This window comes from Gavialis gangeticus, unplaced genomic scaffold, assembly GCF_001723915.1.
Source record: "Gavialis gangeticus isolate Ggan-Ray unplaced genomic scaffold, GavGan_comp1, whole genome shotgun sequence".
Taxonomy (NCBI): domain Eukaryota; kingdom Metazoa; phylum Chordata; order Crocodylia; family Gavialidae; genus Gavialis; species Gavialis gangeticus.
This window is the reverse complement of record NW_017728986.1, coordinates 119372-131494: the sequence shown is the minus strand read 5'-3', so window position 1 is coordinate 131494 and position 12123 is coordinate 119372. Positions and strand designations below refer to the sequence as shown.

At 47.4% G+C, this 12123-nt stretch overlaps 1 protein-coding gene across 1 annotated transcript in view; it reads left to right on the top strand.

The window, feature by feature from the left end:
• VDR (vitamin D (1,25- dihydroxyvitamin D3) receptor) overlaps positions 1-12123 on the top strand; it is a 99351-nt gene that overhangs the window by 34267 nt on the left and 52961 nt on the right. The window contains exons 3-4 of the mRNA XM_019514099.1: positions 3760-3831; positions 7313-7463. Coding sequence (XP_019369644.1) covers positions 3760-3831; positions 7313-7463 — 223 coding nt within the window. The remainder of the gene's footprint in view (positions 1-3759; positions 3832-7312; positions 7464-12123) is intronic.

The window sequence follows — 12123 nt, the reverse complement described above, 5'->3', positions numbered from 1 at the left end:
CCCCCAAACCCCCCCTAAAGGCTGGGAATCTTTAGTAACAGCATTGGCTGAAGTGCTGTCCTAGGGCAAGGACTCCCTATAGCAACGCTTCCTGCAGAATCTGGGGTCCTTGGAGTTCTTCCATCCCGATATCAATGATGTTGCTCTTATCAGATGCTGCTGCAAATGAGCAAACTCCTCCCAGCAACATTTTCCCCGGGAGCATTTTCCAGCTCGTATTCACATGACACTCCCTGTAATAGAGCAACCTGGATATGTTGCTCCTAACAGGCATTGATTGTAGCCATCAGTCTTGCTTAATTTGTGAGCTGACATTGTCCCATCACACGCAAGGCAAGCTGCAGGCAAATAAGTTTGTTTGGGGTTTTTTTTTTTTAGTTGAAACAGGATGAAAATAGCTTCTAACACATGGTAATCCTTGTTGAACACAAATGATGTATGTACAAAGTTAGGTCATGGATGTCATAATATCACCTGTTAATGGAAGCATTGTAATTGCATGGGATTCTTCGCTATATTTTAAACCGGGATGAAGGTTGAGATGAATATTGAAGCTACTGGATAGCTTTGTAAATCCATATGACGAGTCTGCCTCCTCTGTACCTAGGCTTGGGCTCGGTCTGGAGGGGATTCTTTGACAATGGGTGTCCTCTGCATCCCAGCAGCACAGAAACAGCTCTTAGACTCTGAGCGTAATATACGGGAAAAACCCTTTTAAAAACATTCAGACTGAACTCAGCATTACAGGTGCTACTTGTGCGTGAGGGCCCTGTCGGGGTACAGCTCGAAGCAAGTCCGCTAATGAGTTTAGAATCTGCATGGTGATGAAATGCAGCCAGCAGATGTTAAGAAAATTATTATCTTCGTCCTCCTTTCCCTAATAGGCATCACTTTTATGTTACCTACTCACAGCTAAATGGCAATGAAGTTATTTTTTAATTCGAAAGTAGACCAGCCTCAGTGACCACCTCTCCATCATTTATAAGCCAAGAGGTAACTATATGACTGGGGAGTCCTGAGAAGACACTTCATGGGTGACAGGGTGCTGGGCTTCAGGCTTTGATGTCCTAGCAGGACGGTTCCCTTCTTCCTACCAAACTGGTACGGTATCTTGTAACCCACTAGCCCTTCATTCTGGGCTGATTCTTGCGTGATTCTTCATAATGGTCCAGTGAGTTTATTAACGTAGGTTAATATTTTCATAGGAGGCTACAGCAACTAGTGGTCCAAACCATGTAGTTTTTGGGTGACCTAATCCTTTACTCTCCCTTGAAAATGGTGCTCTAAAAAAAAAGTCTTGTGGAGGGTGTTGATAAACTGTATTAGTAACTGCACCCAGAATGGCTGTATGCCAGATGATTTTGGATTGTTGCCTACATTTGTCATGTCCATTTCCCCATTTCATCAGCACATCTGTGCACATATAGGCTGGGCTCTTTAATTGAGTTTTGGGTTAGCAACCCGGACTGGCTGCTTTTGTCAAAAGTTTACACGGTCTTTCCAGCAATATTGAGCCCTTCTAAGAAACATTTGGAAGTAGCTCGTCAAGGGAACTCTCAACTCTGCACCCTAAAAGCTCTGTAACTTATCGTTTAGGTTATCTTTTGGTCTATTTGGCGGTGACATGTAGGGGGTACCTGGGGGTGCACATGCACCCCCTGACAGCCACCATTCCCTGCTTAGGTGATGAGCAGGGGGGGCAGACAGGAGCACTGGTGTCCTCCCTGAGAGTACCTGCCGGGGAGTGGGGGCAGCAGGGGAAGCGCTGCTGGCACCTCCAGGTTGGTGTGATTTGCCCATGGGGGACTACCCCCCTCCCCGGTTGCTGACTGCCTGCTGGGGGGGGGGGGGGCAAATGCCCCCACCCAGTCCAGGAGGCACCAGTTGCCCATGAACACATCTATAGAATCATAGAAAATTCAGGTGGGAAGCGAGCTTAGGAGGTCACATCTAATCCAACCCCCTGATCAGAGCAGGACCAGCCCCACCTAGATCATCCCAGCCAAGGCTTTGTCTACCCGGGTCTTAAAAACCTCCAAGGATGGAGATTTGCACCACCTCACTTGTTCCAGTGTTTTTTCTAACCTCCTAGTGAGGGTGTTTTTTTTTTTTTTGTTTTTTTTTTTCCTGATGTCTTACCTAAACTTCCCTTGCTGCAACTTGAGGCGATTGCTCTTTGTTCTGTCATCTGCCAGATGACTGCTCTTATAGCAGAAAAGAGAAAACATGATTTGTATTAGGGCTGTGCGAAGCTTCAGATGATGATTCGATTTGGAGGAGGTTCGGCCGGATTTGGTGGCTAAGTCTCCAAATCAGGGGACCAATTTAAAGGTCCGGATCGATTTCAAAGCTGTCCGAATCTTCGGAAAAGATATGGAGAGCTTTGATTCGGGCAGCCCCCAGTGGCTACAGCAGGGAGCTGCAGCTGACTCTAAGCTGCTAGCCCCCCTGCCCCCCCATGGGTGCCCTGTGTGGGACAGCTCTGGCCCTTTAAGAGAAAAAAAAACAAAACAGAGGAAAGCCCCGGGACTGCCCACTCTTGCAGCGGCCTTAGAGCTCATGCAAGAGCCCCCCGCATGACGTGGGGCAACAGGGGTGGGCAGCAGGGATCACCCCCCAACTGTCTGGAGCTGATTCTGAATCTGAAGCGAATACTAGCCACTTTGCACGGGCCTAATGTGCAGATTGTTTAGTGCAGTTTATTTGGCGTGTCTACATGTGCATTTACACCAGCTTAAATTTACTGTGCAGTAAATTACTGTGTGCAGTAAGCAGAAATAGGCCAACATCCACACATGCTGGTGTTAAAGTGCATTAACACTGCATGTGGACTGACTTGGGACTAATTTTAGTCCCAAGTCAGTCCACACACAGTATTACTGCACATGTCTACACATGCGTTACTGCACAGTAATTAATTGGGCATAAATTTGATGCCTGCCTGATGTAGCTATCAAATTTATGCTCAAGTCAGCATAAGTCTCCATATCTCCTGCACGTGTAGATGTGTGCACGTACTGCATAGTAATTTCAGTTACTGTGCAGTAAACGCACATGTGTAGATCCCAAATTATTGCTGGCGTTGGCACCTCTGCTCAATCTACTGTTGTGCATCTTTTATTTCGCCAACCGGATTTTTCCAATGCAGCAATGTACTTAGACACACGCGTAACTCCCAGCACTTCAATTATCCCATTGGCTTGAAACCTTTATGCCTTGTTGACTCACAACCGAAGCGCGACTCAGCCATTTGGCATTGCTTCATTTCATTCCACAGAACCAAGCGTCACCCCATGCAGCACTGACTGAGCTAAGTTATGAAATACACTGGTGCAGCCGAAAGGACTGAGCCATGCATCATTCTTGCACTTGTTCCCTGTCTTTTCCCTTCCTGTGCTGTGGGTCACGGGATGGGTGATGAGCGGATGGTTTCTCCTTGGCCTGGAGGGCGGCATAATCACTTGCTCCCAAAATGACTGTCCGTATCTTTAGGAAGGAGGGTGTTTTGAGAACCTCTGTATCATGGGGATCAGTGTTAAGTGACACCTCTGGTGTGATGGGTGGGGCCAGGTAGCTTGAGAGCACCACACCCGGCTGATGCAGGTTGCTGACGTCAATGGCTCTGTGTTAGTGATAGGAATAATTTCCCAAACTGAAAGTCCGAGATGATCCATTGGACTTGCCCCACGTCTATTACAGCTGGTGAGAAATTGACGTTGCGAGTGAAATTGACCTTGTGAAACGTTTCCCATCCTGCAGGTTGTTCCATGTCGGAGATTCCAAGCTCCTGGGAAATATACCAGCAAAACGTAGCATATCTGCCAGATGCCGGTAAAGTAGCCCTTTTTCTTTGAGAATATTTGTTGTTTTCTGCTGCTGAGTCTTCGAGTTGGGAGAAAAGCCGGTTGAATGATCTTAGGGGGGCCTGGTGGTCTGTCTGTCTTGGCTGGGTTTTCATAGGAGCTCAAAGGAGTCGAGGCCTTCAGATCTAATTCATTGCAACTCTGAAAATCCCAGCCCTTGAATATTCCTGCTCGATATAATAAGATCTCTCCAGGGTTACAGAGTAAGGCCTGTCTTCTTTAAGTGACTTAGATGTGTGTTACTCCTACTGACTTTCAGCAAGAATCAAGGCTCCAGAGGGGTTGAGTGGCACTGAAAATCTTGTCCAGCTGTCTGTCCTATGCACAAACCAGTGGTCAGAGACGGGGCCAGACCCAGACATGGGTGAACCAGGTGGTCACCCAGGGCCTGGACAGAAAGGGGGCCTGAAAATGGCAATTTAAAGATTATTATGATTATCTCTGGCAAAGTGGGGTGCAATGCTAAAAGTTCACCGGGGGCTGCCAGCAGTCTAGGCACGGTGCTGGTCTGAGACATACTTGTTAGTCGGAAGTCAAGTTAGAAGACTGGGTAGATTCACACCTTGCAGACTAACAAAAGTGTGTGTGTGTGTGTGTGTAGCACAAGTTTAGGCTGAAGCTCATTTCATCAGATGCTATGAAAGGACATGAAGAAAGCAGAGTTATAAGAAGACAGAAATTTGAATACAAAAGACAAGGGGAGGAAGATGGAGAGGGAGAAATGAACAGAGAGAGGGCAGTGGTGGCAGAGGCAGAGACAAGCAAAAAAGCAACAATCCCATAGGAATAAAGGGGTCTCCAAAGCTAAGCCAGGTAATGGGACAGGAATCCAAAGTCCCTGCTTAAAACGTACTTAACACAATCCAGTCTGCAGATGATTTCTGGTTCCCCAATTTCCCGTTCAAATCCATTTTTTAAATGTTTGCTGTCGGAGAACAGCCACCCTCACATCAATGGTGGAGCATCCAGGGAGGTTGAAGCGTACTCATCTTTTTGCACCTGACGGCAGGGCGGTGTTCATTCATCCTGCCACGTAGGGATCACCCAGTCTATCCAATGTAGGTAACAGAGGGGCACTGCAAGCAGGTGACGGTGCATATGACGGTGGTGGAATTGCAAGTGAATGAACCTTGGATGTTATATAATCCATGTTTGGTCCAGTGCTGATGTGGTCTGCATTGTTGCTGGTGCACAGAAGGCATTTGGGTCCATTGCAAGGCCGGGTGTCTTGGTGAGGCTGGGACTTGGGTAGCTTGTTGCTTGAGACACAGGACTGGTTTGTCCCCCATGACGACTTTGAAGAGCTCATCCTTTTCCAGGAGGGGCTGGAGGTCATTAATGATATGTCTGAGGTACTCAAGCTGGAGGCTGTAGGGGACAACCAGAAGGACTCTGTCCCAGGGTTGGTATTGTAGCAGGTCTGAGCCTGGCTTTGTTGATTCGAGTGGCTACCGTGATCCCCAATTCTCACTGTCTCATGGGCAGCAATCCTGAGAGAGTGCGGTACTCTACTACAAACTACATCAGACTATTAATTTCCAGCTGTCTGTGAGCAGTGGGTTGGAGAGCAGTGACGCAGACTTTCAAACCACCTGTGTAGTTTAATTTTCCAGTCATCCTGTTGATTGACTCTCCGTTAGCAGGAAACGAGATGCTTGAAAAGAAATGAACTGACAGATCCAAGCTGATTGCAACCGAGAATTAAACTGTGGAGTTAAAATCGACACATTCTGCTACTGACAGCCTTTCTGTTGTTCACCTGATGACTAATCAGTGGCTGCCGGAAGCGAGAGCATTATGTAGAGCAATTCAAGCACATAGTAAAACATCTTTAAAAAAGTGGAATAGGAAGAGCAGTAATGTAGCCAGACTGCATGTGGTCGCTATCATGGAAAACTCTGTAGCTTTCTCTAGGGATTGTAGATCAGTTTCCAAACTTTAGGCCTCAAGCCCTTAGTGTGCGCTTAATAGTATGACTCCATTTTACAGGTAGGGAAAACTGAGGCTCAGAGGCAAGGAGACCTGCTCCAAGGTTGCACAGCAAGTTGTTTGAGCTGGGAATTAAACCCAGTCCCCTCTAACCACTGTGCAGCATTACTTCTGAAATATAACCTCGCTTGCAATGGGTCAGCTCAGTCCTGCCTAGGAAACTTTTGAACAGTAAGATTGGCATAAATTCCTCCCCACCACCGGCCAATCTCCCAGCTGATCACTTTGGAAAATCTGGCACTGTGTGCACCATGTGGGAAATGAATATTTTACAGTAACATTTTCATATTCTAGTTCTCAAGGGTTAAATGCTGAAATCTCCTATCAAAAAAAAAAAAAAAAAAGCAGCTCATTTACATGTAATCTTTCTATACGTGAAGTTTTGGGCATGAATAGAAAAGCGGGGATGATAAAAACGCCAGTCTTTCCTGCTGCTTGGTCCCAGGGTTCAAGAGCATGCAAAGCTTCAGGCTACCGCAAACACAGCGCGTCCAAACACAAGCTGTGGGTCCGACAAGTCATGATTGTATAAATCAATTCTCCATCATAAACCGAAACTCCAAACTTGGCAGGAATGTGATGCTGTGTAGGCAAGGCACACGTGCATTTCTGTTGAGCTTAATAGAGTTGCCAGAGAGTTGTACAGAGATCCTTCCTTGGCAAGTCTACCACATCATAGAAAGCCTTTTTTTGGAGGGTTATTATAAGGCAAAACAAAATAATTCAAGAGGTTTTTTTTTAATTTTAAACTGGAAGACGGTTCTGAGAGTTATGACCCTGTCCTAAGAGATGTGCATGAAAGTGTGAATTCCAGCATTCACTGCAACAACCTGATGTGCAAGGTGTTTTGAGTACCTCTTCCTCTCCCTTTAAAAACAAAACAAAACAAAAAACCAAACCACTTCTTAAGAAGGAGGACGAAGGGAAAAAACCCCCCAACCAAAACAATACTTGTTTGACTGGCGTGTTTGGCAGGTTACTCATCTCCGCGTGTGAGATGGCTGGGGTGGTGCTAGTCACTTCCCTTTTTACCAAGCAGGGAAATTTTGACTTTGCTCGGGTAGTGGCACGCTTTCCCGCGTAGTCTGACCGATGAAAACACAGCGTACGGTTGAGTCCCGGGGCAGACTCTCGCAGGAACAAGAAGGGTCAGGAGCAAAAGAGGCTGAAAGTCCACCCCCCCAGGAGTCTGGGGAAAGGTTGGAGGTGCTTCAAGGTGAGGTTGGAAGTGCATCTGGTAAGGCTCTTTTGGCCTCTTGGGCTCAGATGGAGGATTGCAGTGGTGGGCAGATGCACAAAAAGCGTCCGTCTTTCAACCACATTATTGCAAGCTCTTCCTGCCCTGTGCCAGGATTGGCACAAGATGCCAGCTAGTGCTGCCTTGCCTGTAACTTTGCTATAAGACTCTGCAGTGAGGAGGAGGTAGTCTCTAACCTTTTTTGGCTTCTTTCCCATCTCAGAAATGGAGATTATGGCAGCGAGCACCTCGCTGCCTGACCCAGCCGGCGAATTCGATAGGAACATTCCCCGGATCTGCGGCGTCTGCGGGGACAAGGCGACGGGCTTTCATTTCAATGCCATGACGTGTGAAGGCTGCAAAGGGTTCTTCAGGTGCGTGATGATTTTTTTTCCCCCTTTTTTTTATCACAAACCCGTAAGGTGTTTGGTTTTTTCTGTGTTGTTTTTTTTTACTTGGGCTGACCGAGTGGAGAGGCAACCAGTTGGGTTTCCGGCTTCTTATTAGGGCAGTCAGCACCTCTGTTGGAAAACCTGGGCATCTGATACAGCAGAGCCAGCGCACCCGACCTTTACAGATGTCTGAAAATGTTGCTGCTGTTAAAGGAGGCTGATGAACGCAGTGGCTGAACAAGCCAAGTGTCTTTAAATACCATGAGTTGCACTATTTCCCTTTCATTGATTCTTTTTGTCTCGTCTCCCCTTCCTTCTCTTTGTGGTCTTCTCAGTTCCTCGTTTGCTTTTGTAGTGTCTATTCCCATGTCAGTGCATGTATACACACCTAGAATAAGCTCCTTTTGTAGCTGAAGAGCATCTGTTGGAAGGATCCATGAGGAAGTAAATTCCCTTGCATGCAGGTGGGACACAGCTTCTGAGGGATGTGCGGGGTACCAACCCAGTCCCTCAACCTCTTGCGGGTGAATTTCTCTTGCAGCTGCAACTCCAACTTCAAGTGAATTTGGAGGTTTTCAGACGCTGGAGAATTCTGGCTACTGATTTATTGCTTCCCCCAGCAATTATCTCTAATGAAGCAAATGTATTTTTAATGAAGATGTCTGCATGGATGGCAGGGAAGGGTTTGCATGGGAATTTTCTTCCACTTTAGTACAAATTACCTAGACTAAGAGTTGCTGTAATTAAAGACAACGATAGCTGCTGTGCGGCTAATTAGGGCAACGTTCAGTTAACTATTAGTGCTGTAATGAGATGGTCGTCAGAGTAGATGGGCTGCCTCATGCAGCTAGATGCCAGAAAAGACAGATATGCTTCACGCCTCCAGCTCTGATGAGGACTTAAAAGGGGCTTTAGGAGCTGACTAGTCAGATAATTCCCTTGTGGGGCTGCAAGACAGGATGTGGGTTTTCTTCGCGTTCCACTGCCTTGCAAGTGGCTCTCAAGCTGGGTTGTGCTGCAGCCTGGCTAACATTTTCTTCCATTGCCACTGCTTACTTAACGAGTAAGAGTGCTTTGCGTCTGGGGCTTACCCATTTGTCGGACCAGGTCTCTGCACAGGGTGGCTGCAGGCATCGTACCAGCGTGCACATTTCTAAAGCATTACTCTTGCTTCCAGGAACCAGTGGCTAACTAGCACTTGTAGTGCTTTGGCCTCTTGATGATAGTAAAACACTGGAACAGGTTACCCAGAGAATTGGTGGACTCTCCATCCTAGGAGGTTTTTAAAACCCAGCTAGACAAGACTTTGTCTGGGATGATGTAGTTAGGGCTGGTCCTGCTTTGAGCAGGGGTTGGACTAGATGTGACCTCCTGAGGTCCCTTCCCACCCTCATTTTCTATGATGTGCCTCCATTCCTGGTTGTCGTGAGCTGTCTCCACCCAATGCTGCCCTACATTAAGTACTTTCAGGTCTCTTTTTATGTTGTCCATCAACCACTGGCAAGGCCTACCTCAAAGACGTTGTCCTATTGGTTGATGATTATGATATTTCTCAATTACTCTACTCTCACCACATGGCCAATCCCTGCTAACCACTGTACACACGCCACTCCTGTAATGAGGGGCTGTTCTATGATGTTTCATAGTTCTTCGTTACTACGTTTCCTCCATTTACCCCTCACTGGGGCTTTCACCGGTCCAACTCTCTTCCTGAGAACATTGATTTTTTTTTTTTTTTTTTAAAACAAATCACTTTCTATAGGTTTTCCAGCATTGTGCACCAAGTCTCACTCTGATACATCACTACAGATCTAATAATGGTGTTGTAGTACACTTCTAAACTGGTTTGACTGGCTGGATATGCCAGAATCCAAGAGCAGCTAGAGACAGATCTGCACCCTGGGTCCAAACTGAAGAATACCTGAAATCAGCAGGTCCCAGGACTAACTTTATTACATGCCTGCATAGGAATTTATTAGATCATACCGAGTTATTAAAGTGTGTACTCAACTGATAGCACGGACAGACATCGGGCGACCTTTGGCTAGCCACTTTCTTAAGTCTACAGCCACACAGTTTATTGGCACTGTGGAGTGGCATCCATCAGCCTTCTATTTGCGGCGGTTGTTTGTTCAGTATCTCCTAAACCAGAATTGAATTCTTACTCCAGACTTATTCTGCAACCTCACGGAAGACAGTGCAGCCGTACTGTAGTCACACACAGTGCAACAAGCAGAATTACTCCCTTGTTGACCATCTCGCTAGTCATCTGAGCTCATCCTTGTGGCTTCCCCTTCCCAAGTCCACGTTCTTGCTGAGGCCTGAAGTTTATTCTTCCTTCTCAAGCCACTCTTGTCCCCATTGCTGTAGCTCTGTCTTGGCTTGTGCCTTTATTCATCTTCTCATCTTTTCCACAGCTCCTTTCTCCTTGTTCCTGCCTATCCAAAAGGCTTTTTGCTAAGATGGTTAAATGGGCATCCTCTTGACTTCCACACACAACTCCAACTTCTGCCCATCCTTCCCTTCCAGGCTCTGTCTAACCCCATTCCCCCTCCTGCCCATGCATATTCCCCTACCTATACCCTCGTGCACTTCCCCTCCTTCTGTAATAGCTCACTTCCCCTCCTTCCCTAATCTAACAGAAGACCCAGAGCTAGGAGCAGTCAGAAACATTCACTTTTGATCTTTAAGTTTCCAAAAGCCCTGGAGCAGCATGTGTGCAGATGCTGGAGGGGCTGGCTGGGGCACGAGGGTGGTTCAGTGTTGGGGGCTGCTTGCCATCTAGTCCCACACTGAAGCACCCTCGTGGCCCCAACCAGCCCCTCCACAGCACAGTGAGCTGGGTGGGTGGGGAGCAGCCCCAGGCTGGCAGGCTGATCCTTGGGGCCCCCTGACAGCTGTGGCTGCTCTGACCCAGCTCCGTGTGCTGCACGTGAAGAAACTCCTCCAGTGTTTATTGCTTCCGGATGCACATTCAAATGGCACACCTGGGAACAATAAATTGTAGAGCAATGCGCTCTGGAGTTTACTGATGCACAGTAATAGCCTGTGTAGATGCACCCCATCAGCTCTCTGATAATATTCACCAGGTGCCATTGTCAGGCTATAAAATGGACCTTTTTTTGCCTTTACACTCTGCCAACATATTACTGCTGTTTTGGGGAGGTGGCCTATGAAATCATCAAGAGGTTTTGCCAATTGTACAAAGCCGTGCATACTGAGGTGGGTGTGTGCATGCCTGCTCAAAAAGCCGTGCTCCATTTTGGGTGTGCTGGAAAATGCCTGGACACCAAAGCAGGCTCAGAGGTTTGAGGCTAGAGGTGACCATGCTGCTGATCTAGTGTGACCTCTTGCGTCACCCAGAGCAGAATTTCACCCATGTAAGGTATGTCTGGGTGCCGGTGACACCAGAGCACACTCTTTTATTTTTAAGATAAATGTCATGAGAGTGTTGCAGACAGAAAAAGAGCATTTGAAACAAGTAACCAGGCACGCACTGCCCCCCTCTCCTCCCCACTTGGTTCAAAGGCTGGTCAAACAAGACTGGCCTAATACTTCCCAGCAAGAATGCAGTGCAAGTCCCTGATGTGTGCATGTCTGTACAGGGCGCCAGGCTCTGTAGGTCTCACCCCGTCCTCTAAATTGAAGGCAAGACAAAGGACGGAGACTGCAGAAACCAAACAATGCCGCAAATAAGTATTGGTTTAAGACACAGAGTTGGCCGTAAACTACAGCTCGGACACCAACTCCAGCCAATCCAAGGCTTTTCAGAGGCGAATGCTTGGGCTCTCTTTGACCGGGGCCTGTTTCCAAGCCCTCCTCCTGTTTACAAACAGGCTTTCTAACCATAAAGGGAGTGAAGTGCTGGAGTAGATTTCCCTGGGAAGTTATTAAGAAAGCTTAGATAAGCATCCCTCAGTGGTTTTAAATAGACTTGATCCTGCCTTGGAGCAAAGGATGGAGACCCCAGCAGTCCCTATTTACTGGGACTCTGAGCTCATTCTTTTGGGTAGAGCATAACAGCAAACAGCCGTGCCCATGCGTCCAAGATCACGGACCCGCTCTGCTTGCCTGTTATGCAGAACCGAATGGAGACACTGTGGGAGAAAGGCACTAGTCTCCCAGGGTCTCAGTGAGCTTCTGCCACTGAATTAGGAGAAGAAACAGTAGTTTTTAAACCTCCTCTCCAATCACTGCCTGCTTTCTGCTGGAGACTGAATGAGAAACGTTCGGGCAGGGAGAACTGCCGTGGAGCCAACCCCAGTACTTTCCATTTCACTGCTCCTTCTGCATCATGGCAGGCTGCTGGCAGGAGTGTCCTTTAGTTCCTAGAAGCCGTCTTTCCCTTCCTGGATATATGGTCTCTTTTTATATAGGTGCAATTGGCCTTTGATGCTTTCCAGTCAGAGGAGCTTTGACAGGTTGTTTGGCAACCCTGGGCCGTGCAAGGCCATTATAATTGCTGATTACAACACTTTTAATGACATACCCAATCCGCATACCAGCACACAGCCTTCCCCCACCTTGTTGGAAGGTGTCCTATTTGGTGACCTGCAGAGCCTCCATCTGGAAATCAGGTGGTAGGTCAAGGTGATCGGTTTTAACCTGTGGGGGTCTGAACTTTCCATCCGTAGGAGAAATC